Below are 24,877 nucleotides of genomic sequence, written 5' to 3' on the forward strand. Positions count from 1 at the left end.
ACATCTTCATCTTTAAATCTCATTTTTTACTTGCAGAGTTGGAGGTATGGACAGATATCCAAGAGGTCATGATCCAATCCTTCCCGCGGTTCTCGAATTTCCGGAAGAACCCCAAGAACTTTTTTTGGCGCGAGTTATTACCCACTTGGATGTAACGACGCCTACTTTCCGTTTAGCCCCCGCATATACTTTATATCTTTGTGCAAGATACCGAGCGTCGACTCACTACAGACCGGAATTAACACCTACAGAACGAGCCCAAAAACTTACATTACTCCTTCAACACGCTGCTAAATTGGTACGACACACCGTGCAAGATCGAAGCACAGAAAGCGTTTCGCAAGCTTTTTGGTTGGCAAACGCGAGCGAGTTATTACATTTTTTAAAATCCGATAGACATGTGAGCGCTTTTTCGATGCAAGCTCAAGATACTTTGGCTGATTCGGTACAATTGGGGTTTAGAAATTTAGTCGCGTGTCTTACGGACGAGTTAAATTCGGTTATGGGCGGTTTGATGATGGCTGAAACGCAAGAAGATCATCCTAGAGAGATTATTAACGTATTGAGTAACGCGATGAACTTGTTGAGGAAGTGTAGAGTAAACGCTGCATTGACGATACAATTGTTTTCCCAGCTGTTTCATTGGATCTCCGCCAGAAGTTTGTCGACGATTATTAATAATTCACAATTGTGTACGAGATCGTTTGGAACAAGACTTTTTAATCGATTACGGAATTTACAAGCTTGGGCCGAATCGCAAGGTTTAGAATTAGCTGCGGAATGTCATCTAGCTAAAATAGTCCAGTGCGCACATCTTTTACAAGCTCCGAAATCCTCAGCGGACGAATTAGCCACGTTAAGCGCTGCATGTTTTAAATTAAATTCGTTGCAACTTCGCGCGCTTTTAACGCAATACAAAGGTGAACCTGGCGAACAAGTTGCTCCTCCTCCCCTTTTGGAACATGCAGCTCGCGCGGCGGAAGGAGTTGCCGATGAACTGGCGAGAGCTGAAGGAAGGGAAGTGAAATTACACGAAGATTCCGCTCCACCACTTCAATTACTTTTACCTGATGACGGGTTTAGTTGCGATGTCGTTCAAGGAGTTCCACCTGGACTTGCTGATTTTTTACATCCATTGCAAGCGTCTGGGTTATGTCGATTAGCTGCACAACCAACTAGTTCAGGACATTGGACTGTTTATATGACTGCACCAAGACCACCTTCTGCTTTAAGTGCATCACATACACCGGAGGTAAATAATCAAAACAAATAAAATTACAATTTGATGTTTAATATTTTTTGGCAGATCCAAACGATAAGATTACATAAGGCTGGTGGTGGTATGGGATTATCAATTGTAGCGGCGAAAGGGGCTGGACAAGAAAGGTTAGGGATTTACATCAAGTCGGTAGTTCCTGGCGGGGCAGCGGATAGGGATGGGAGGTTAGCAGCTGGCGATCAACTTTTATCGGTGGACGGTCAATCTTTGTTGGGAATTACTCAGGAAAAGGCCGCAGAATTTCTTGTGAGAACTGGAAGTGTGGTTACTTTGGATGTTGCTAAAGGCGGTGCGGTTTATCACGGATTAGCGACGTTGTTGCAACAACCAAGTCCAACGCCACATAGAGGTAAGAATTAAAAACAAGCTTAAAAATATAAAATTGAAAATTAAACTTAAAATTAACTTTCTTCTTCTTTTTGTTTAATAAAACAAAGCGAAAAAGAAGAAATGTTCATGTAAATGCCACCGTAAGCAAAAATTATTTTTACAGTAATTTTTTGTTAGATTAAACTGTATTGCTAGAAAGGTCCAATTTTTGTATTACTTATGTATAGCAGCCTCGGATTACAACATAATTTTTATATAAAAAATTCTAGATTAATTAATATTTGCAATTTTAAGAAAATATTTTATGAAACTTTACCTTGATTTTTGCTATGTGTTGTTTGAATTTATGTGTTGGTGCAGGGAGAAGATTTTTTTAATATTATTAATTATTACTATACACATTTTTATCGGTTCAATATTTAAAAAATCGTAGAAAATTGAATTTTTCATATATCGTTACCAAATTATCACTACTTACAATGAAAGCTGTGAGCTTTTCAATGAAGAAAACCGTGTTGTAAAATATCTTTTCGTTTTTCAGATATTAATTTTTATAACACTTTATAACATTGTTTTTATAACTTTAAAAAATCGTGTTCAATTATCGTTTGTTCAGGAGATATTGCATGCACGATTTTAATCATGTATGGCTCAGTTTAAACTAGAGATGGAAAATTCTCGAAAAAAAAAATGAGAATATTTTATATAGATTGGCAAATTGGTTCATATTTATGGGATTAATTACTATGGAGGACTTATTTATGATGTTTAGAATATATTATTAGTTCGAATCTAATAAATTTTCAGACAGCCCTTGCAAAGTTTCTAAATCACTACATTCAATCACTTCAATATCAGAAAAGTCTTCATTTTCTTCATTAACCTCCATATTGGTGGCAGAATTTAATAATTTAAAATTATGAGCAATGAAAGTTACTTTACGAGCTCGTTCAGCCGTAAGCCGATTTTTTTCGCGGTGTGAATAAACCTGTAGGTGCTGAAGCTTCTTTTTCTTGCTGCACTCCACGCAGGTATACTTAGTATCTTGCCCGTTACTTTACTTAATGTCGACCCAAAAGAAGTCCCCTTCCACCATAAAAAGGGATGTAACTGTTCCACGGATTTTAAAACATATGGGGCAAACATAATAAAGGGCCAATTCTGCCATTACCTCTGCAGACTCATATAAGCTTCTTACAGTAGCCATATTGTCTATAAACTCTGTTCCTTGTATTTGTTCTTCTCTGTTAAGATGAATTTCATTAAAATTTGGATTTAGAAATATTTGCAACAAGATAAATTAGATTTATTGCCATTTGCTTTCTTTTAACTAAAAAGTTTTTTACTTTTCTTTCCTCTTGGTTAAGCAAAGGGCTTGAGGAAAGTGGTTTCAAAATGACTTTCCAACTCATAAAAGCATTCAGCTAGTTGGCTTAACCTTGGTTTATATCCTTCCAGTTACGTTATGTATTTAATAATAAGGTTTATTAGGTGATAAAAGTTTGAAACTTTTATCCAAAAAATTTCCTCATCCAATATCAACTTTCCAACTCGTTTACTGAGTATATCTTCTACTGTTTCACAAACTGCTAATGTTCTTAATGCATATTGTGTATCAAGAAGACTTTCTGAACCAGTGGTTCTCAATCGCTGTTCCGCGAAATAATTCATAAAATAATAATAAATAATTATAATGCACCGATAAGGACGCGCCCGTCTATCGGTAGCCAATTTGCCCAGCACAACCGACGCGACGGAGTCACTTATTGTATTTGCATGCATATGGAAAAAACTTTCTTAAACGAAAATTTAGTAAAACTAATAAAGAATCAAGTTCAAGCTGTAGTGGTGGAAACATTTAACCAACGAATGAACCAAAACATACCAAAAAATCGACCACACGACAATATTTGGATGAATATTTGAATTTTGGATTTACCTGGTCTGGAACTAAAGACTCCTAGATACCAAAATGTATTGTATGTGGAGAACAACTTGCAAATAGTGCAATGGTAATTTATCATCTAAAAATAAGGAGTATTTTAAAAGATTATTAGAAGCAAATAAAGAACAAGCAAAACATTTTCAGAAGACAGTTACACTTTCCGACAAGGCCCAAATAGCGTCGTATAAAGTAGCGGAACTAATCGCGCTCAAGAAGAAACCGTATAATTCAGCAGAAACTGTTATTTTACTTGCGTGTTTGGAAATTGTAAAGATTCAATTCCTCTTTCGGATGATACAGTCAAGAGAAGCATTGAACGTATGTCACAAGATATCTATATCTATCTATAAAAACAAGTTTCTACTAAATTAGCATCCGAAAGAAGTTTTGGGTTGCAGATTGACAAATCTATTGATGTAAGTGCGTAGGAATTTGCACGGATGGAGCTCCATTTATGATAGGCTCTATCAAAGGATTCTGTGGCCTCGTTAAGAAAAGAAATGTTAACATTATATACACGTATTGTTTCTTACATAGAGAAGCATTGGTTTCCAAAACATTATCAACAAATCTAAAGTTAGTGTTAAAGCAATTGGTGTCCGTCTATTTAAACAACTTTGCAATTCCATGGAATCGAAATAGAAATGCTTGCTTTTACACACCAAAGTAAGATGGTTATCAAGAGGTAAAGTGCTGACTCGGGTTTAGGAACTGAGAAATGAGCTCTTGACTTTTTTTCAAAAAGGATGTAAGAATGTGCTAAACTTGCGTATTTAGCTGATATTTCTAATTACTTGAACAGTGGTATCAACACTGTTAAGTATGCAAGGAAGAAACGAAAATATTTTAACTTGCACTGATAAATTGCTAACATTCCAGAACAAAATTTTATTTTGGAATAATCGAATATTAAAAAAAAGGACAGTTAATATGTTTTCATTAATTTCAAGTGAAGATGCAACCGAAATTAATTCTATAATATCAGAACATTTATCTTTATTACATGAACAAATAGTTAGTTATTTTCCATCCATTAATGGGTACTCTTAGCCTTTCTAACTAAAGATGGTGTTCAGCTATTTTTTATTACTGTGAAAAGTGTTCCACCACCATGAAAAGGTAGGAAAACCACTGTTCTAAACTATGAATAATTGATCCCCATCGTGTTTTCACAGGTAATTTTAAGGAAATGACTACTTTGGTGTCATTTCTTTCAGTTTGCATTTTTTTGAAAGTAGCCAATAAAATGTGATAATTGTTAATTTCTTTGATGACAGCCTTAACATCTTCCATAATAATAGACATGGTTTTCATTTTTGAAATGTCTCCAATTAACAAATTTAGCGTATGAGCAATATATCCTTAAACAGAAATATGTTTGTACTTTTCACGAAGTATATTTCTTCTTTGACTATTGCACTGGCATTGTCGGTTACTATAACAAAGAATTTTTCAGTACCCACTTCTCTCAAAATGTAACTAATAACTTATAACTGTCTTCCATTGTGTGCAGTGTTATATTTAAGTATCTTTGTGAATTGCAATTAGTCCAGTCATCGATTGTAATGGAAAACCATATGCCAGATTTTGTAAGTTTTTTAAGTAATCTTTAATACTTTTCTTTTTCTCATTACTGAAATTCACAATTAGGTTTCTTACTGTATTTTCGCTTTTTGGTATTTCATAACTTCGATTTGTTACGGAATTATGAGAATTTCTCATATGTGGAGTATTATTTGAAAGTGGTCATCTTTATATTATTATTACACATAGTTATAGGGTAGCTAATTTATTTGAAAACCGCTTTTGCAAAAACAAACCTATAGAATTTCTATAGGTTTGTCTTTATGCTCACTATGATTTTCCTGTATGTGTCTTAGTAATTTAGTGGAGTTAATGAAGTTATGTTAAAAGATTCAAAACAAATTACATACTCGCTATTCAGAACACCAGTATTTTCTAATTTTGATTATCTTATTGGTAGTGTTAACAAAACCGGATATTTTAGGATAATATTAATGTTATCCGAGACCTCTTCAAGATTTCCACGAAAATGTCAATTCGCCTTCTACATCACTTAGTGTTGTTTTATCATTAACGATACTAACTGATTAACCATCTTTTCAATCAGGATACCCGGAATCTGTATAGGCCTATTTAGCGGATCTAGAATTTGCTGGTAGATGTTTGACATATATATACTATCTCCTATATCGCTGACTAAGGCAGCAAAAGAGTGTAAACACTAGAGTGCAGATATATATATATATATCTGTCTCTGTCGTGCCCCCGTCTACTCAGAGAAATGCGTGAACACGTGGTGAGTACGCTTTTATCTTATTGGACGGTGAATTAAAAATTAATAGCAGCTGATGACCTTGATGTTTATAAATCACCAAATAAATGTTTAACATAAACATAACCTAAAATCTAAATATTTAGTTATGTATATTATAGGTTTCATGTGTATAATAACATAATTATTAACATATTTTAGGACTTAGCAATTTAAAATGTAATTATTATTTGTTAAGAAAGTGAAGAAAATTTGTTAAAAGATATTTTTGGGGCCTAAAAATTGGTTGAGCAGGTAGAAGGAACGATCTCAGTGTAATAAAAAAGAATTTAAAGCCCTCCTTTTCTTGAAACATTTTTCTTAAAAATTTAATTAATAATTACATCGATATGATGAAAATTTTATGATAGAATATTATGTACATTAAATAGAAAGTACCCTAAGTACATATTTTATATCTTTAATTAATGTAACAACTTCATTAAAGGGCGTGAACTCACAAATTATGTTAAAAATTAATAACTATATTTTGGTACACATTTTTAATAATTACTATGTATATATGTATTAATTTAATTTTAAAGAATATAATGTTTAATGAACAACCTACATAAAGTTGATATTTAAAGCAATATTCAACGTCAATTTCACACAAAAGTACATATATTCTAATTTATTTGATGCATCTATGATAATTTATAATTAAAGTCAATTATCTACAATAATTGCATTTCAAAGCTGCATAAAATACGCGCGAAGCATTTCAAACTCTTTAAAATTTACGATTCGTGCAATCGCCTTCGCGACATGGGGGCACGACAAAGACAAAACATATATCATTCCGTCTTCTTTTGATGGAAACGCTCGCCACTCATTGCTTAGATAGGGAGTCAGCGATATAGGAGATAGTATATATATGATGTTTGATATCTAAGCGAGTCAGAAAATTCTTCCATCTCTTGCGCGTATTTTTGTTTTTGAAGGTTATACAGAGTGGCCCATTGAAAACGAGCTGAAAAAAAACTTTTGACGCTAAAATATAATATCCATGCAAGTGTATAAATTTTATTCAAATTTTTGCCTAACATTTTCCAACATTTCAGGAGTTATTATCCTGCATTCATCTATAATGCGCTGGCGTAACTCTTCCAACGAATCACACTCGGTAGCATAAACTTTTAATTTTTATAAAAATTTTGAAACAGTTGCAACATGTTTTGAACAGATATTTTGGAGTACCGAATGAATTTTTATTACCTACCTGGCTCAATATGGTCTTTTCTCAATGATTGACATGTTTTTTTTTTTTAAATTTTTCTTTATCTATTATCTATCTTTATCTATTAGCTAACAACGAATAGATTATTTATTTTTAGCACAATCAGGAGTGCTTTCAGTTACTACTTAATTACATACTATATTACCATATCCAAATAATTCAATTTTAAAAATGTAAATGGCTATTATCTAGTAGGTCTTCGGCAACTATATTTTCGATTGATTTTATCTAACCCGTCAAGGAAAAAGAATATTTGGTTTGAAGTTTGTTTCACAGTTATTTACTTCATGTGTATGGCGTATAGGTGATAAAAATAAACAAGTTGGCACAATTTGATACATGTTGTACGTGAACTTCCTATAGAAATAAAAATAAATTCAAGATCGATAAACGCATGATACAGAACAAAATGTTCATTATATGAATGCAAAAAAATGTATTTTCAGACTATAAGCATAATTTTTCTTTACCTTCAATTCCAATTGAAGATTTACCGCGATAATTTACGAAAAAACTAGATAATGAGGCAAGTCTACTCTTTGTTATGGATTCCATATTTCGAAAATTTTCATCACAGATTAAATATTTACACATATTTTTCAACGGCAGTGCTTTCCTAGTAAAGGACCTTCCTTTCCTTGATGAATTTTTTGCACGTAAAGATTAGACTTAATAAAGAATGATAATAATTAGTGATTTTATATAACTCTATGTTTGTTTTATATAACAATATACCATAGTTTACTAAAATAGTAATGTATCTTATGTCGTATATAGTCTATTAAATATGATTTCATCTTCAAACGTACTTAAAAATGAACACATTTTTATAAGAACCAGGTTACTTTATATGCAAGAGGCACAAAGGCACCATAATTGTTATCACATTTTGCACAAGATAATTTTGCCATTCGTCGTTTAGGAGATGGACAAACTTGTGTTAGTATCCATATCATTAATGAGTATTATATTTTTGATACAATAAGACTATAGGAAACTATATGAAAAAGAAAACTTGATAACTTTTGAATGATTAGCAAGATACGGTTAAAACTTGGCGTTTGATTCAGGACATGTTGATTTTTTTTGAGCATGGGTGCTCATATTGTTGTTCATTTTTCGTTGAAAATGATCTAGATAGCCTAAATCATACAATATCAGTGGACACATCACTTAAAGATATAGATTAGATGTACTTCCTAACAGGTTAGATCAACTGAGAGACTATTTTTCAAGAGTTAAAGCTCTTTTGTTACAAAATGCTAAGCACCGTTGCCATTGAACAACATTTATTATTTTGCTAACACTATTGTAGATATATTTAAGAATTGAAAAGTCTTCTATCCAACTCAAATAGATATAACCATTTGGTGTGCAAGCCAAGTAGTGGAAAAAGCAGTGCGATATTAATTGAAAGCACGATAACTTTATTTGTGAAAATTTTAGCAAATATTCTTATTCCTCTTATCTAAAGTGTCCGAAATTTTGAAAAGAGGTGGTTCATGCAAGCAGGAACACAACCTCATCAGAACAAAAGACTATTTTATCCTAATCCTAGAAAAGCACTTTGGACAACTCAGTCTGGGTTTCGGATAGCTACAAACCAATTGAATGGGAAGCTTGGCCACCATACCCTCTTGATTATCTTTTGTGACTCATTTTTGTGGAGCAATAATAAAGCAAAGGTTCGCAAATAATCCGGAAGCCATCGCTTAGTTGAAAATAGTTATTCAGGAAGTCTTGACACTTAAACAAGATTTGCACTATTGCTGTTCCTCTGCATTACATTTTAGCCATTGATGGCGAGCATATCGAACATGTCATAAACTGTAGGCTCAGTCCCAAGATCATGGTGGTATCTCAACGTGCCACCATGACCTTGGGTTTGTTCATAAATTCTATTACGATTTCTTTTGAATTCCCAATAACTATATAACTGAATGTATATAGATTTATCATCAAATCAGAACGTTATCTTACTAGCCATCAGCACTAGTATTCCAATAAGAGCTAATATCTCTTTTGCAAAAATGAACTTTTAAAAGCTCTCGTGCTTTAAGTGTTGGTACTATTTAATTTATTAAGTTGTTTGTTATAATCACTTGAAAGTGCCCTGTTTCCGCACTGGCTCTTTAGACCAAACTTAATTGATAATATTCTTTTGGAAATTCTGCATTGTTTGAAATTTCATTTTGAAAATTTTCTTAGTTTAAGTGCAAAAAAATCTTATCATTGAGTACTTAATTTACACCTTGTTTATTTACTTATAATCTGTTTATTATTATTGTTAAAATGGTTCAGAAAATTCAATAAAAATAAATTTAATAAATAACTCATACTTAATAAGTTTGTACCAAAATGTAAAAAATCTAGGTTGATTTTTATAGATTTTAATTAACTTTAAATCAACTTTTGTATTGCTAGAAAATCCAATTTTTTTTTTATTACTTATGTACAAGCAGCCTCGGATTTTATGGATTATCCATATGGTTCTCAAGAATATCTTTACGATGACCCCTCTCAATACAGAATCTACACTCCCCCCGTGACAAAACCGAAAAATAACGTTTTCTTCAACTCGGATGATAACCTTTATAAAACGGAAACACGAAAATTAACAATTCCCCGAATAGAAATCGAAAGTTCCAGCGACGAGCCGGAATTTAAGCTCCAAATAACCGATTTTAGCGATCCTGATCCGAAGGATGTCACATTTGAGTACGAAGATGAATTCAAACCGTTGGGTTATGAAATTCCGCGAAGTAACAAAAAGAATTTTTACCAACAAAAAAGTTATTCTTTGGATATAGCAAACGATGATCAAAGTAGTGATGCTGAATTTTTTGATGCCGGAGATGCTTATTTAACGATCGGAAATAATAGTAAACGTTTAAAGCAGATTTCCGGGTCTTTGCAAGACCTTTCCAGTTCCACGTCGAGTATTAACACCGTTATTAATGAATCGACGTTGGATTTAAGTATTATTAACGCTGAGATAAAGCAGAAATATTGGAAATCACCGGATGAAATAAGACAGGGTCATGTTAGGGATTTAATTGATAGCTTTGAATATGGTAAAGAGAAAATTTGTAATAATATTTCCAACGCTGTTAGTGTTCCGAATTTAAATGAAAAGATAATTGAAGAAAATTTGGGTGATAACAAAAAGTGGAGTCAAAGTGCTAGGGAGTTAAATTCAGATTTAACAGAAAGGGAAATGAATTATTTGGCGAGGTTGTTGCAAGATTGGAGCGTTAATGGATCGGAAGGGATTAATCCTGAAGAATTAGATCTTGAAAAAGAAAAATACAAAGAAAATAATAAAAAATCGGTGAGATTTTCACGAGAAAATTTGTTTGAGGATTGCGATTATTGCAAAGATTTTAAAAAGGAAGATAATGAGAACGTGAAGAAGAAGCAAAGGAATTTATCTTCAGACGATTATAAAAAGTTTTATAATTGTAACTTGAAGAAAATTGATAAACAATATCATTCCGCGCCTGATTTATCACCGGGTACAAGGAATAAATTGATAAGGGATAACTTAATTTACGTTGCAAAATATAAAAGTGACAACGATGTTAGTAAAACGAATCAAAACGTTGATAATTTGGATATAATGCACAAATGTCAATATAGGAATTGTATTTTTAACTCAAATTACTTTGATTTTTCGGGACCAAAACAAAATATAATTAATAACATCAAAGAAAATTTTCAAAAAACAGAAAAAAATCAAAACGTAACTTGTAAAGAAGCTCAATATTTAAAAAATAACCAAATGACTTTAGATAATAAAGAAATAACCTCTACAACACCAAAAAAACTGAAAGGAATTTTAAAATCGAGTGACGAAACTTTAAACGACCAATTACAAAAACAAGGACCAATTTTTTTACGGCAAACGCCGCGTCGTTACAGCGAAATTATTGAAACAAATTCGACGAAACAACCGTCGTCGTTCCAAAAGACTTTAATTCGTTACGGAAGCCTCGAAAGACTTTCCGATATTTCTAATACTAATAAAAAAAAGTTTCCTGAATCGTACATCGTTCGCAAACCAATTGAAATGTTTAAAACGTTTGCAAATGAATCACCGAAACGCAAAAATAAAGCAAAAACGATCGTTCTAAAAACAAAAATTTATCCAAAAACATGGAAAAGTTGTTCGGATATTAAAAATCGTCAAAGGGTGATTAAGAAATGTTGTAAAAACGCTAATGTGACGTGTCCCATTTTGAAGAGCCACGACGATTCTTCGAGACGAATGACAAGGAGCTGTGCCGACGTCTCCGCTAAAGGCAGCTTGGAGGAGTCCGCTGGCACAAAGTACGCTTCATTTGACGACGTTTACATTGGTAATCAATGTGAATGAAAACGTCGCATTTTCTTTTAATTCATCCCGATTTATATTATTTTTCTTTTTATTTCTTATTGTAAAAATATGTTATTAACCCTGTTAAATTTATACATGTATATAGTTTTAGTTACTTTTATTTTAGATTTAAATTTATTTGCATTCATCGTTCTTAATTTGCTTCTTATTAATTTAAATTTATACCTTTATATGGTTTGTTATAAATTCTCGTGATTTTTTAGGTCCACGTCGAATGTCTGAACGTGATTTACCCTCGCGAGTGGACGCGGAAAGGACAATACCGTCATCAAAGTCCGTTCCGGCTCTACATCACATCTCTCCGAATGCTGCGGAACAACCAACTCGCGGCGCAACTAATCACCATGACGTCTTCAATCCCGGTTACAGTCGAACTTCATCAAATAACAGCATTAATAACGCTAACAACAACGGTACCGCTCCTCAAACGCTTAGCGTTGGGCAAAACGGTGGCGGCCCCGCTGGTGTTAATAATCTTAGAAGCCGATCTACGCATAATTTACTTCAACAGGATGGTGGATTTTATCAGAATTTAAGTGTTTATAGGAATAAAATTCCGCAAGGTAGTCAACAATTAGGAGATAGGTAAGTTGAAATCTTTATATATTATTTTTACTTAGCTTTAGAAATGTGATGAAACAATGAGGATAGCTTAAATGAAAGTAAAACATGTAAGAATATAAAACGAGATTAACCACAGAGGAATCTATAAGGTGCATATTTATTGATTGTATCCATGTTGCAAGTTATATTATACAGGTTGAGTTTTTTTTCATGTTTAGTATAGAGATCTCGAAAACTAGCGGAGTTGTGACGTGCCTGCTTCAAATGCAACTTGTATTGAAACCGATGCATCTTGATGGATTCGTGCTAATAGATTTACTTCTGTGTGCATCTTTAGTTGGTTTACAGAAAGAACCATACTCGCCCAAATTATCAGCCTCTTAAAAGTAGGTAGAGAAGGCTGGCGGCGATCAAAATATTGTTCAAAATACTGTTCTGCAGCTTTTTATAGCATAAAATGTAACACTCAATGATATCACGCTTTTATTGATCAGAAACATTCATATTGATTATAATTTACAAAACCTCAATCAACGTTAAACTAAACGAAACATACGTTTGCCTTAAGCTGTCATAACCAAACGTATCTATCAATTGTTTCCATAGCATACTACCTGAACAGTTTTTCAATTAAAAGACTAAATGGCTATAATTTATTTATTAAAAAAATATCTATGTCAAGTGGTATATCATTACATTACAATCGTTGAGAAAAGGTCTTTTTTATAAAGTCATGCCCAACTATAGTTTCCATTAGAAAAATTACAAGTTTGTGTCATAACTCAAAAATTATTGCTTAAATAAAGAAATCAGTTAGACTGCTTTATTAATACCATGTAATACCCAACAAATTTTTCCTTTACACATTTTTCCTAAAATCAATAATAGCGGAGCCAAAGGTATCTAACGATATAACAAAAAAACGGTTTTTTCGAGATGTCGAGTTAGCCATACATTTTATCCAAAAAACAAAAAGCTCATTAAATTGAGTTCATGAATCTGCAATTCTTTCCCTATTTAATCGTCTCTCTATCTCCGCTAGTTTTCAAGATCTCTATACTAAACATGGAAAAAAACTCACTCTGTATATGGAAAAATGTATATGTATATACACATATAAAAATATAAAAAACTTCTTACTTGCTTATATTTTAAATATTTATTGGAACCGGTTTCGACACATAAAGGTCATAATCAGCCAAAATCTTTGCAAGCGAAAATAAAAAAAAATCACATCAAAATCTAATTTCGTTATAAAAATTATATAACTTACGTCATAAATGAAGAAAATGCTAACGTTGAATTTTATAAAAATAACACATTGAATATTAAAATTTAAATAAATAAACTATGGTAAAATGTTAAAATTAAATAAATATGTTACAAATTAAAATGAAACGTACAACAAGACGAACACAGCACACAATAATGGAAATTTTACTATGAAAGTAAGTACACCACCTGAATAAACCGGTTACATATTAACATCGGATAAATAAAGCGATGGTAAAATCGGAAAATTTTTATCTTATTTGTTTAGTTTTTCTTTTCTTGCTTTTTGATAGGAAGGAGTATAATGGGGTGTAAAAAGTATCAACTTGATCGTTGAGAAGATTTATTCTTTTATTTCTCCTATGTTTATCGATTTCAAATGTTTCCAAAAGATCCAGTTTAAACCCTTTCTCGCATTTATGTAACAATTTCGTGTTATTGAAGTCGATAATATGATCAGTTAATTGACTGTGTTTGAATATGTTAGAATTCATTTTTGTTTTATGTTCCAGTAGTCTTAAATCAAGTCTACGACCTGTTTGCCCAATATATAAACTATTGCATTCTTTACAATTAACTTTATAAACTCCAGAATCTTGGAGATAATATTTATTATGTTTTAAATGATGATTTGATAACAAGTTTAGAATTGTTCTTCTATTATTATAAGCCAATGTTATACCATATTTAGCAAGGATCTTATGGACTTGTTGAGAAGTATCATTAAAAGTAATAGGTTTGTAAATGTTATTCTTTAAGGGTTTAGTATATAAAACATCCTTAGTTATTGTAATCTTATTTAAAAGGTTTTAATTATATTGTTCTTTAACTTGAATTGAGTTCTTTAACACGATTTTCTTTTGACAATGGGTAATCCAGAGCTCTATTAATTAAATAACGGAAACTTGCTATTTTTTGGGAAAAGGATATGCAAAATCTTCAGGAATAATTGTAGGAACTGTTGTTTGTTTTCTAAATACATCATATTTCAATTTATCATCGTCATTAGTCAACTTTAGGTCTAAAAAGTTTAGTTCCTTATTGATTTCTTTTTCCACCGTGAACTTTAAATTTTTATGAATATTATTAAGGTACTCATGAAAAAGATCTAAGTCTGCATTGTTAATTTCCCATATTATAAAGATGTCATCTACATATCTTATCCATTTTATGATATTATTGTTGTAAGGATTATTATTAGATATTATATAATTATTTTCGATTAATCAAGGTAGATTTCTGCTAAAATTCGAGATAAGGGCATCCCCATTGGTAAACCTTCATTAATCTTATAAAAGTTATCGTTAAAAGTGCAGTAGTTTTGTGTGACTATATGTTTTAAAATATTATTAAGTTGTGAGGTTATATTATTATCTTTGAAATGACTATCGAACAGGTTACTTGCTAGTTTTAGAGTTATATCTATAGGTACATTGGCGTATAAGTTTGTAACATCAAAGGATAAAAACATTTTATTTGCTGAATTAAGATTTTTAGTGTTTTGAATGAATTCCAAGGAATTTGATATGGAAAATTTAGGTTTAAAGTCTATCATTTGAAAAATGTTGAGCATAAACTTGGCCAGTTTAGATGTTGGTGAATTATTGAAAGCGGTAATAGGACGAATAGGCTGCAATTTAGGTAAAGATTAAAGTTTTGGGTTCATATTTATGAAATATGAACTGAAAAAGTTATTTATCCGATCAGGTTTTATATTTAGGTTAGGAGAAAATTTTATAAGTGTTTCTTTGTTTTTGTTTATAATTTCTTTCGTTTTTCTAATGATCGAATCTAACGGATTTATTTAATTTAACGTAGTTATCATCTTTCATGAATTGTTCTGTTTTGTGTATATATGTATTTTTATCAATGATTGCAATACCCGCCCCTTTATCTGCTTTTATGAAAACTGCATTATTATGTCCGATTTTATTTTTAATAGATTTGATTGTTTCATAATGTTGGAATGACTGTCCAAGTTGTATTTTATCATGAGGATGTTTATTTTTATTTTTTTCCTGTTTTTTTTTTTAAGTTATTAGATCACTTCTAATGTCATCGTCATCATATTCAGGCGAATTTTTGATTATAATATCAAATTCTATGGATGTTAAGGGAAGATTAAAGAAAAGAATGCAATAGTTTATATATTGGGCAAAGAGGTCGCAGACTTGATTTAAGACAACAGATCGGTTATCCATCTAACGTATTCCATATGTCCTATTTCAATTATTTACGAAATTTAAAATTAATTCAATTAATTGTAACACTTTATGAACATTGTAAACAAAGAAATTCACACTAAACTGCAAAAACGATGTCATTCTTGATATTCCTGGTCGGACGCTTGGGCTTGGAAGTTTATCCACAATGTCATCTCTGGAAACGGTAGAAATATCTTCGTATTATGGAAAGCAAAAACCGTGCGTGGTTTTGCGAAAGAATTTAACAACGTGCTCCTCGTTTTCACATGCTTCTACTTTTCCAACATAATATAATGACCTTTTTTTCGTCGCAAAACGGACCAACAAATAACCTCCAGAAGAGATCTTTTCTTCATCTAGAAGAGTATTAATGTCTTCGTCGTCCTTAAAATCCAAATCCGAATCAGAGTCCCAGCCACTTTAACTTTTCTTGATAACCTTTTCAGAAAAATCGGCGTCAGAGTCTGATGATGTGGTGTCACATTTATTATGTTTCTTTCTACCTTTTCCCCCTGATTTTTGCACCGGTTGTTTTCTTTGATTCTGTTTTTTTTTTGCTCTTGTGCCTAAACCTAAGGCAGTCAGTTTTTGTTTCTCCTGTGTTTTTTGTAATTTCAATTTCCTAGCTTCAGCTAGCTTTTCAATTCTTGTTTTCTCAGGTGTACTAGTATAGATTCTTGACTTTCCCAACCGACATTTTGCGCTTACTTTTCATGGGGTCGCCTTAGGAAATGGTCTGACATCAGATACTTTAATTACAGATATTATGTTCACTTTTGGTTTGGTAGCTGCTTTAAAAATATCAGGATTCCTGTTTATTTCTTCAACATTTGTAAAGGCAGGTTGTTCTAATACAGTTGGAGCACGATCCACGGAAGTAACTGCTTAAGATGCTTTCTTCACCGAGTTGTTAACAGAAGTACTTGGAGTTTGTATATCAGCAATAATCTCATTAAAACTTTCCAGAGGCCGATCTGTAGTAAAAGATGTAGTAAAAGATGCTGATTATGTTTGTAGGTGAAAAACTTTGCAAAAATAGCTCTGCAGTCAGTCTTCCTATGTCGTATATTGTTATTGGTTTCCCAGGATTCGATAATATAAAATCGTTAAAGGACACTTTGCATCTTGCCTTGAACGGACCATATCCATCCCTCTATCTAAGTGTTGCATGCGGTGTGTACAGTGTGGAGGAAATGACAATAAAACGATACCGTTGTCTCGGGCATAAGATATAGCATCCAAAAACACATGCGTCCCGTGATTGTCCATCAACAGTAAAATAGGATTGGTTTGAGAACTGCATGAATGTGTTCTAATAACTTTAAAAATAAGTTAGCAGACATCCAACCCGATTTTTCTGCGTATCCAATAGCTCCAGGAACTGCACCGCATAAATACCGGTCCTGCATTCGAACTTGCGGAAATATGTACATTGGTGGGATTGCATTTCCAGTAGCCGAAATTGTACCGCACATAGTGACTAAAACACATCTTTCACCTGATACACATTGCCCAACACTTTTGGCACCTGTTTCAGCAGTAACTTTTGGTGCCTGCAGAACAGTGGTAATACCTGTTTCATCTGTATTCCATGTTCGGTTAGGTGCAAAGTTGTACTTTTATAAGTGTTACACTTTTATAAGAAATATAAAAAAGAATGTATGAACATGACTATCCAAAATAAGAAACGAACCGTTGATAAATATATTTTAAATGATAATAATGAAATCAAAGCCATATGGGATCTTTTCTTGTTTCAAGTAAAGCGTTTGATACGGTGAGTCACGATATAATATTGAGAAAATTATACTTTAATGGTATTAGAGGCCAAGAACTAAATCTCCTTAGATCATATCTTGTGGGTAGGCAGCAATATGTTTTTTGGGAAAATAATACGTCTGGAACCTCTAAACTAATAAAGTGGATCCTTTGTTATTCTTAACATACATTAATGATCTACCGTTTAATGTTCGTGAGGATATAAATATTTACGCAGATGACACTTCCGTATTAATAAAAGATTCTGATCAGCCATTACTACCTTTAAAGTCCTCCGCTGCTTTAACTCAATCAAAGGAGGGATTCACGAACAACTGCCTGAAACTAAATGAAAATTATACAGAATCAATTGTCATTGATATGAAATTACCCTCAAACTTACTCGCGGTGAAGTTTTTGGGTTTATCTCTTGATCCCAAATTAACATGGAATCCACATACTCATGAAGTGGCCAAAATAGCCCATTTTGCAAATTTTCATGTTGTTGCAACATATGGCATAGTTGTTTGGAGTCATTCACCTTAGGAAGAATTTTTGGTTTGCAGAAGAAAGCGGTGAGAGCTTTATGCTTATTAAAACTACTGACAGCTGCAAAGATGTATTTACAACAGAATGTATACTTACCGTATCAAATGCATACATTTTGGCTACCTTGATGTATGTTTATGACAATAGAAGTAAATTTAATGCGAATGCAAACTTTCACACACACGGCACAAGAGGCAAAGATGAACTGAGATTACCGTTACATAGGATAGAAGCAACTAAAAGATATGCTGATTTCTGGGGAGGTAAATTTTTCAACAAGTTGCCAGAAGAAATCAAAACTATGGAACGAGGACACTTCAAAAAATGTGTGAATTCTAATCTGGTCAAAAAAGCGTACTATGTACGGTCTGATTATATGCAGGATCAGTTTGTGGAGTAACAAAGTTAATTTGTTAAACCTAATTTTTTACGTACAATTAAACGGTGTAATAAAAACTATAGCATTCCATTTAAAATAGCGAAGTTATGGTTTACTTCCGGTAGACCAAAAGTGGCGGCCATCTTGAAAATATTTTAGATCGAAAGTTCCGAATGAACAACCCATGCTACCAAAATTTCAAATCTCTACGAATAGTAGAACCTGAAAAAGTTCTAACGAACCAGTTACGTGAGACACCCTGTATATTTTATAATTTTAACTCCAATTCTTTATGTAATACTTATATGTCATTTCCTGTTGTTTTTTCTTAAATTTTAGTCGTGCCAAAGAAGAAGAATCATTAGATTCGAAACATATGTAGCACTGATTTAATAAAGAAATTTATACATCGATCCAACTTATGAACTTTTATTCTATGATTTATACGATGTACCTGGAATCCACTATACAGGGTGATTCATAAGTAATGGGCCAAATTGTAAATGTACGTTCAGGAGGCCAAAATAATAATATTTTCATTAACAATAATGGGTCTTAGTCTGCTCCTTACTGAGATACAGGATGTTAAAGCGAAAAAAATAAAATAGATTTTTGTTAATAGATCAGCTACTTTTCTACATAATGACTCATAGTTGACTTATAGTTTTTGTAAGGGTAAACAATAATGTGTGAGAGGATTTGAGTTAACTCGTAGATGTCGCCACATGCGCCATATGAATTATGAAACGTCAATGAGCTTTTACGTTTAATGAATAGTTTAAAACATTTTATTGTTAAGTAAACTGATTCATTCTTGTCCTAACATAAATCAAAATGCCGAGACATAATCACTTTTCAAACGAAGAAATGAGAGACATGTTATGCGTTTACGCACAAGAACGTTTTTCTGGGCAAGCAGCATCCAGAAAATATCGTGAAATGTACCCTTACAGAAGGCAGCCAAACCGGAAGATATTTCAAAATATTTATAATCGATTGGGTGAAACAGGTTCATTTCGTCCAAAATATCATACAGGACGTCCTAAGATTATCACTCCGCAGCAAGAAGATGAAATTTTGGTAAGAATTGCGCAAAATTCTGAAATAAGCACTCGTCGATTGTCTGCAGCAACTGGAATAAGCCAACCATCCGTGACTAGAATTTTACACAAGGAAAATTTATATCCCTATCATTTTATACCTGTGCAAAATTTACTTCCAACAGATTATCGAATCAGAGTTCAATTTTGTCAGTGGCTAAAAGGAAAATTGAATAATAATCCAACATTCCTAAATAACATTCTTTTCACGGATGAAGCAACCTTTACCAGACGCGGAGTTTTTAATTGTTTTTTTTTTTTTAATATTTTCAAGATCAAAGAAGTACAGCTTTTTTCTACAGAAATGATGGGGCTATCCAAATTAAACAAGTATGTTGTAAAATAATGAGTGATAAAAAATTTGTAGCTGATTTCATCTAATTCATATGGCGCATGTGGCGACATCTACGAGTTAACTCAAATCCTCTCACACATTATTGTTTACCCTTACAAAAACTATAAGTCAACTATGAGTCATTATGTAGAAAAGTAGCTGATCTATTAACAAAAATCTATTTTATTTTTTTCGGTTTAACATCCTGTATCTCAGTAAGGAGCAGACTAAGACCCATTATTGTTAATGAAAATATTATTATTTTGGCCTCCTGAACGTACATTTACAATTTGGCCCATTACTTATGAATCACCCTGTATATAAATATCTGGTATTAGTTCACATAATTTCGTTTTCGTCTATATTTTTCAGAATTTTCAAAAAATCAATTTGTGTGTTTCCAACGATTCAAATTGAACATTGATCATAACTTTAACTAGACAGTTAATCTAGTTAAGACTATAGTCACTGATAAACACTTCTTAATGACATTTGAATGGGTTTTTAACAAAAATTTCTTTTATTATTGTTATTGCCTTCATTTCATAATAGTTAGTATCCATGCTAATTTTATTTTAATTTAGTGTCGTCAGAAAAAGTAAATTTATAGTAACAGTTTCGAAATCTGTACAGAGATTAGTTAAACGTATTAAAAATATTAGCATACGTTTTTAGTTATTATTAACATAATATATTTTTTGTTTAGAACTTCAGCATTAAGAAGCTCTCAAAATTCTCTTCAATCAAATATAACAAATACACAAAGACCAGCTTCGGCTTATTATCCAAATTCAACGGTTCCAAATACAACAACGAATCGCCTTCCCTTACACCAATCAATACCGAATTTAAAGAGTTCGCAAGAAAGGACGAGTTCGTACCCATCGATAAATCAACAAATAGCTCAACAGCAACAATATCCGAATTATAACCCCCCACAACAACAGCAAGCGTATCAAAACCACCATCAACAGCCGTATCAAAATCATCATCAACAACAGCAACACCCGTATCAGCAAAAAGCTGTACCTACTAATCAGTATCAATATGATAATCAATCGATTAATAATTATCGTGGGTACGAAGATCAACAACAACATAATAAAAATTATCAAACGTATCCGCATTCTAATTATCCGGTTCAGCAACCACTGCATATAAACGCAAATGGCGAAAACGATTTGCAACAACAACGAGAGATGAATAGATATAATACCGGGTTGTTGCGGGAAGATTATAGACATATAGCTGCGATGAGAGATATGGGACGCGGAAACAACGAGGAAATGATGAGGTATCCCAGTTCGAATAATGTGAGAATTCAAGAAGCGCAAATACAACCGAGTAAATCGCAAGACTTGATTAACCGCCAGGAAGATTTTTCAAGAAATACCGAAATGAGAACGTCGAAAAGTGAAGATATGTTGAGACAATACGCAAATAGTAACGATATGTATCGATACGCGAGCAGTGGTAACATAAAAGATAAAATAGATTCCCCACGGCAACAACAAGAAATTTATCAAAACAACGATGCTAAAGGTAATAACATGAGGGGCCAAGCGAAATTAGTAGAAATGGGCGAAGAAGTCCGTAGAAGACAAAATCGGAGTAATCAATATCCGCAACACGGTCAATTTTATCAAAATCAAAACGTACATAATTACGTGGTGTCACCTCCTCATCACGTTCAAATGGCTCAAAACACTCAGAGTATGCAAAATTTAAATCTTTCCACTCAAAATTATTATTATCAAAACGCAACTTCACCAAATTACGTTAAAAACCCACCAATTGCGCCGAAACCATTGCGAAAAATGGATGATCCCCCAGAACTTCCGCCGACTAGTACTCATCCTTTATATTCAGCAAGCAGTCAAGAACCACCAAAAATGTCTTTGTACTCACCTCCACAACAAGTTCATTCAAAATCATCACGAGGGGATCCTTGGGCCAGAGAAGAACAAGAACGCCAAGCGGAAATTCGTCGCGAACAAGCCCGCTTATTCCGCGAACAACAAATTAAAGAATTAATGTCGACGCCAAATCGCACGCAACAACAAGAGGAACACCTACGGGTGCTTCAATTGGAAAGAGATTTTCAAAGGCGTGCTTTAGAAGAAGCTGAACAAGAAGACGACGATACAGAGAAAGAAAGTCCGGTTCCTTCCGGTTCGGCTTTAAATCCTCCGGTCGTTTCTACATCCTCAGCTTTAACCTCTTCTAACGTTCAACAAGCGACGAGTGTAGTGCTACCAACGCCACCACAAAAACAAGAACCACCTGCGTCAATTTTAAAACCGGGAGTAGCTCAAGTCAATAATTACGTTCCACCCCCAATTCATCAACAAGAACCTCAAGCACCTCCACCACCCGAACGAGGATCTAGTTATACAGTTATGTCAATGAGGAATAAAGAAGTGACTAAAAGGGTGTCTTTCGATACTTCAACAGCCGTTCCTCAACCACCGCAAACTTTGCAATTAGAAGAAACTATTAGGGAAGATCCAAATGTAAGCTGTTTTTGTATTAATTAGATATTATTTTATACTTTTCTTTTTTAGAGTTTTATTCGTCAAGCTGAAACAATGTTGGCATCACCTACAACACCAAATGAAAGTGCGATATCGACGGCGACTCCCGGTGTGATTGGGGCCCAAGAGGTGTACAAAGATCCAAGAACGCGTCGTTTGGCTGAACAGGCACAACAGAAAGCGCAGGCGCCGATACCGGAAAAGCTATCATTTAAGGAAAAGATGAAAATGTTCGCAATGGAAACGGGAGAGGCTGGTACGCCGAAAGACAAAAGTAAAATATCGAGGGCGCAGCGCGAGATCGACAATTTGGCGTCGCCAAACTCGAGCCTAGTCCACTGAGACTCTTACTCTTTGTCTTTTTTTTTATTTTAATTGTTTCTTTTTACCGTTTTGTCTTCGTCTGCTTAAGAGAAAAAAAGGGGATTGAATGTTTGTAAATGTTTTATAAATGTTTTGTAAATGTTTGTGACGTCGAGATAAAATAGGAAAAAAAAAATTATGGGAATTTTCTGTGACCTGTTTTTTTCAGGATTTGATGAGACCAATGAGCAAACATAAGGGATTCAACTGATGCAGCCTTCTTTGTTCTTTGGAGCAATTTCTTAAATAAAAAATATAAACTACTATTTAGGTATATAACCGTCCAATTAAGAAGAAAAATAAATTAATATAATATAATTATTACAACGATTTTAAGGCGAATGATGAAAAAAAAAAACAAAAAAAAGAAGAAATCTGTTAAAGGAACAATTACGTACATACACAATACATATATTGTATAAATAATTTAAAAAAATTAATTAATTCAGTAGTGATCTCTATAAATGTTAATAAACATATCTTATTACTACTTAAATTGATTAAAACTAAAATGAAAGAATAAATACTAAATTGCTATGTTTAAAGATTATATTATAAAATCTGATAAGATTTTACGAATGTACAAGAGAGATTTTAAAGATTTTAAAAAGGTTATAACAAAGAAAAAGCTAATAATTATTATTCTATATATGTATATTGTAATATATAATATAAAAAAAGTTATAGACCTATTTTTCATGTGTATTTTATAAATATGGATTTTTATTATACATATATTATCAATTGTTAGAATTTAAAAACGTACGTCTTTAAAAAGAAGAAGCAATACTAATTAAACAAACGCCTGAAGAGAAACATAAACGCATGGACCAAAATCTTTTAAAACGTTATGATAATTAATTGACTATTTTGTTACTTTAACGACCTTAATTATTTTCTTATGACCAATTGAAACACATTTTGTAAAATTTTAATTATTTATCTTAACATTCCTTAGTTTTGCTTTTCTTTTAATTACCAGCAATATATGACATGGAATTATTCCAGTTTTTGTTTTTATAATATTAAGTAACATTTTCGAGGAATTTAACATGGATGGAGAAAATCTCAATTTTCAATTCTTTTTTATCGTTTTGAAATCGCATAGTGTATATAGATACTGTAAATTATAAATGAAGAACTCTAATGTCGTAGTTATCCTTTAGAATTGACAAAGTATTTAAACTTTAGATTAATTGATTAATTAATTATAAAAATATATATAAATAGTTTATATATCAGAAATACTACAGATATCTTTTTTCTTTATTTTATGTATTGTCGATAATAAATGAATTGAACTTAATTTGGAAAGTGTTTTTTATTAAATTTTTTTTTTTAATTATTAAATTAGTATAAAATCCATTTTTTGCAATATGAGTATCAAAATTTCCCAAAGTGTTAATAAGAGTGTCCTTTTTCCAATGAACCAACACGTTTTGAAAAATAACTTAGTTTTTGAGAAAACAATATTTGAAGTTTTCATAAAATTTTCGATGTTGCAATTTTCATCAATAACTTTCAAAATTCGCTATAAAATTCATTTCTTGAGGGATTCTTGTGGAAATATCACCAATTATTAATTAAAGTATCCTCTTTTTAATGCAACAAGCCGTTTTGAAAAATCACTTTCAGTTCTTGAGAAATAAATTTTTTAAACGATCGAAAATTTTTAGAATTTTGCAATCTTCGCCGATTAAGTTTTAAAAATTCGTGTAAAATCCATTTCTTGAAATATGAGTATGAAAATTTCCCAAAGTGGTAATAAGAGTGTCGTTTTTCCAATGAATCAACACGTTTTGAAAAATAACTTTTAGTTTTTGAGAAAACAATATTGAAGTTTTGATAACATTTTCGATGTTGCAATTTTCATCGATAATTTTCAAAATTCGCTATAAAATTCATTTCTTAAAGGATTCCTGGGGAAACATCACCAATTATTAATTAAAGTATACTTTTTTTAATGCAACAAGCCGTTTTGAAAAATCGCTTTAAGTTTTAGAGAAAAAAATTTTTGAAATGATCGATATTTTCTTCGAATTTTGCAATTTTCGCCGATTAAGTTTTAACATTTCGTATAAAATCCAGTTCTTGGAATAGAACTATATTTCCCAAAGTGTTAATAAAAGTGTCCTCTTTCCAATGAACCAACCCGTTTTGAAAAATAACTTTTTGTTTTTGAGTAAACAATATTTGAAGTTTTGATAAAACTTTCGATGTTGTAATTTTCATCGATAACTTTCAAAATTCGGTATAAAATTCATTTCTTGATGGATTCTTGTGGAAATATCATCA

The 24,877-nt window shown here is 32.2% G+C and overlaps 1 protein-coding gene across 4 annotated transcripts in view; it reads left to right on the forward strand.

Annotated features, from left to right (window-relative positions):
* LOC111418769 (adherens junction formation factor afadin) overlaps nt 1-23,888 on the forward strand; it is a 92,927-nt gene extending 69,039 nt beyond the window's left edge. For 3 of the 4 annotated variants that reach the window (XM_071197014.1, XM_071197013.1, XM_071197015.1), the window contains 5 exons: nt 37-1,252; nt 1,307-1,628; nt 11,729-12,110; nt 20,392-22,198; nt 22,250-23,888. In XM_071197014.1, the coding sequence (XP_071053115.1) occupies nt 37-1,252; nt 1,307-1,628; nt 11,729-12,110; nt 20,392-22,198; nt 22,250-22,561 (4,039 nt within the window). In that variant the 3' untranslated portion in view covers nt 22,562-23,888. Of the gene's footprint in view, nt 1-36; nt 1,253-1,306; nt 1,629-9,591; nt 11,497-11,728; nt 12,111-20,391; nt 22,199-22,249 lie in introns of all 4 variants that reach the window. The other variant, XM_071197016.1, reaches the window with a different exon arrangement.
* The last annotated feature ends 989 nt before the right edge of the window (nt 23,889-24,877 follow it).

The sequence above is a fragment of the Onthophagus taurus genome, chromosome 6 (genome assembly GCF_036711975.1).
Source record: "Onthophagus taurus isolate NC chromosome 6, IU_Otau_3.0, whole genome shotgun sequence".
Classification (NCBI taxonomy): Eukaryota; Metazoa; Arthropoda; class Insecta; order Coleoptera; family Scarabaeidae; genus Onthophagus; species Onthophagus taurus.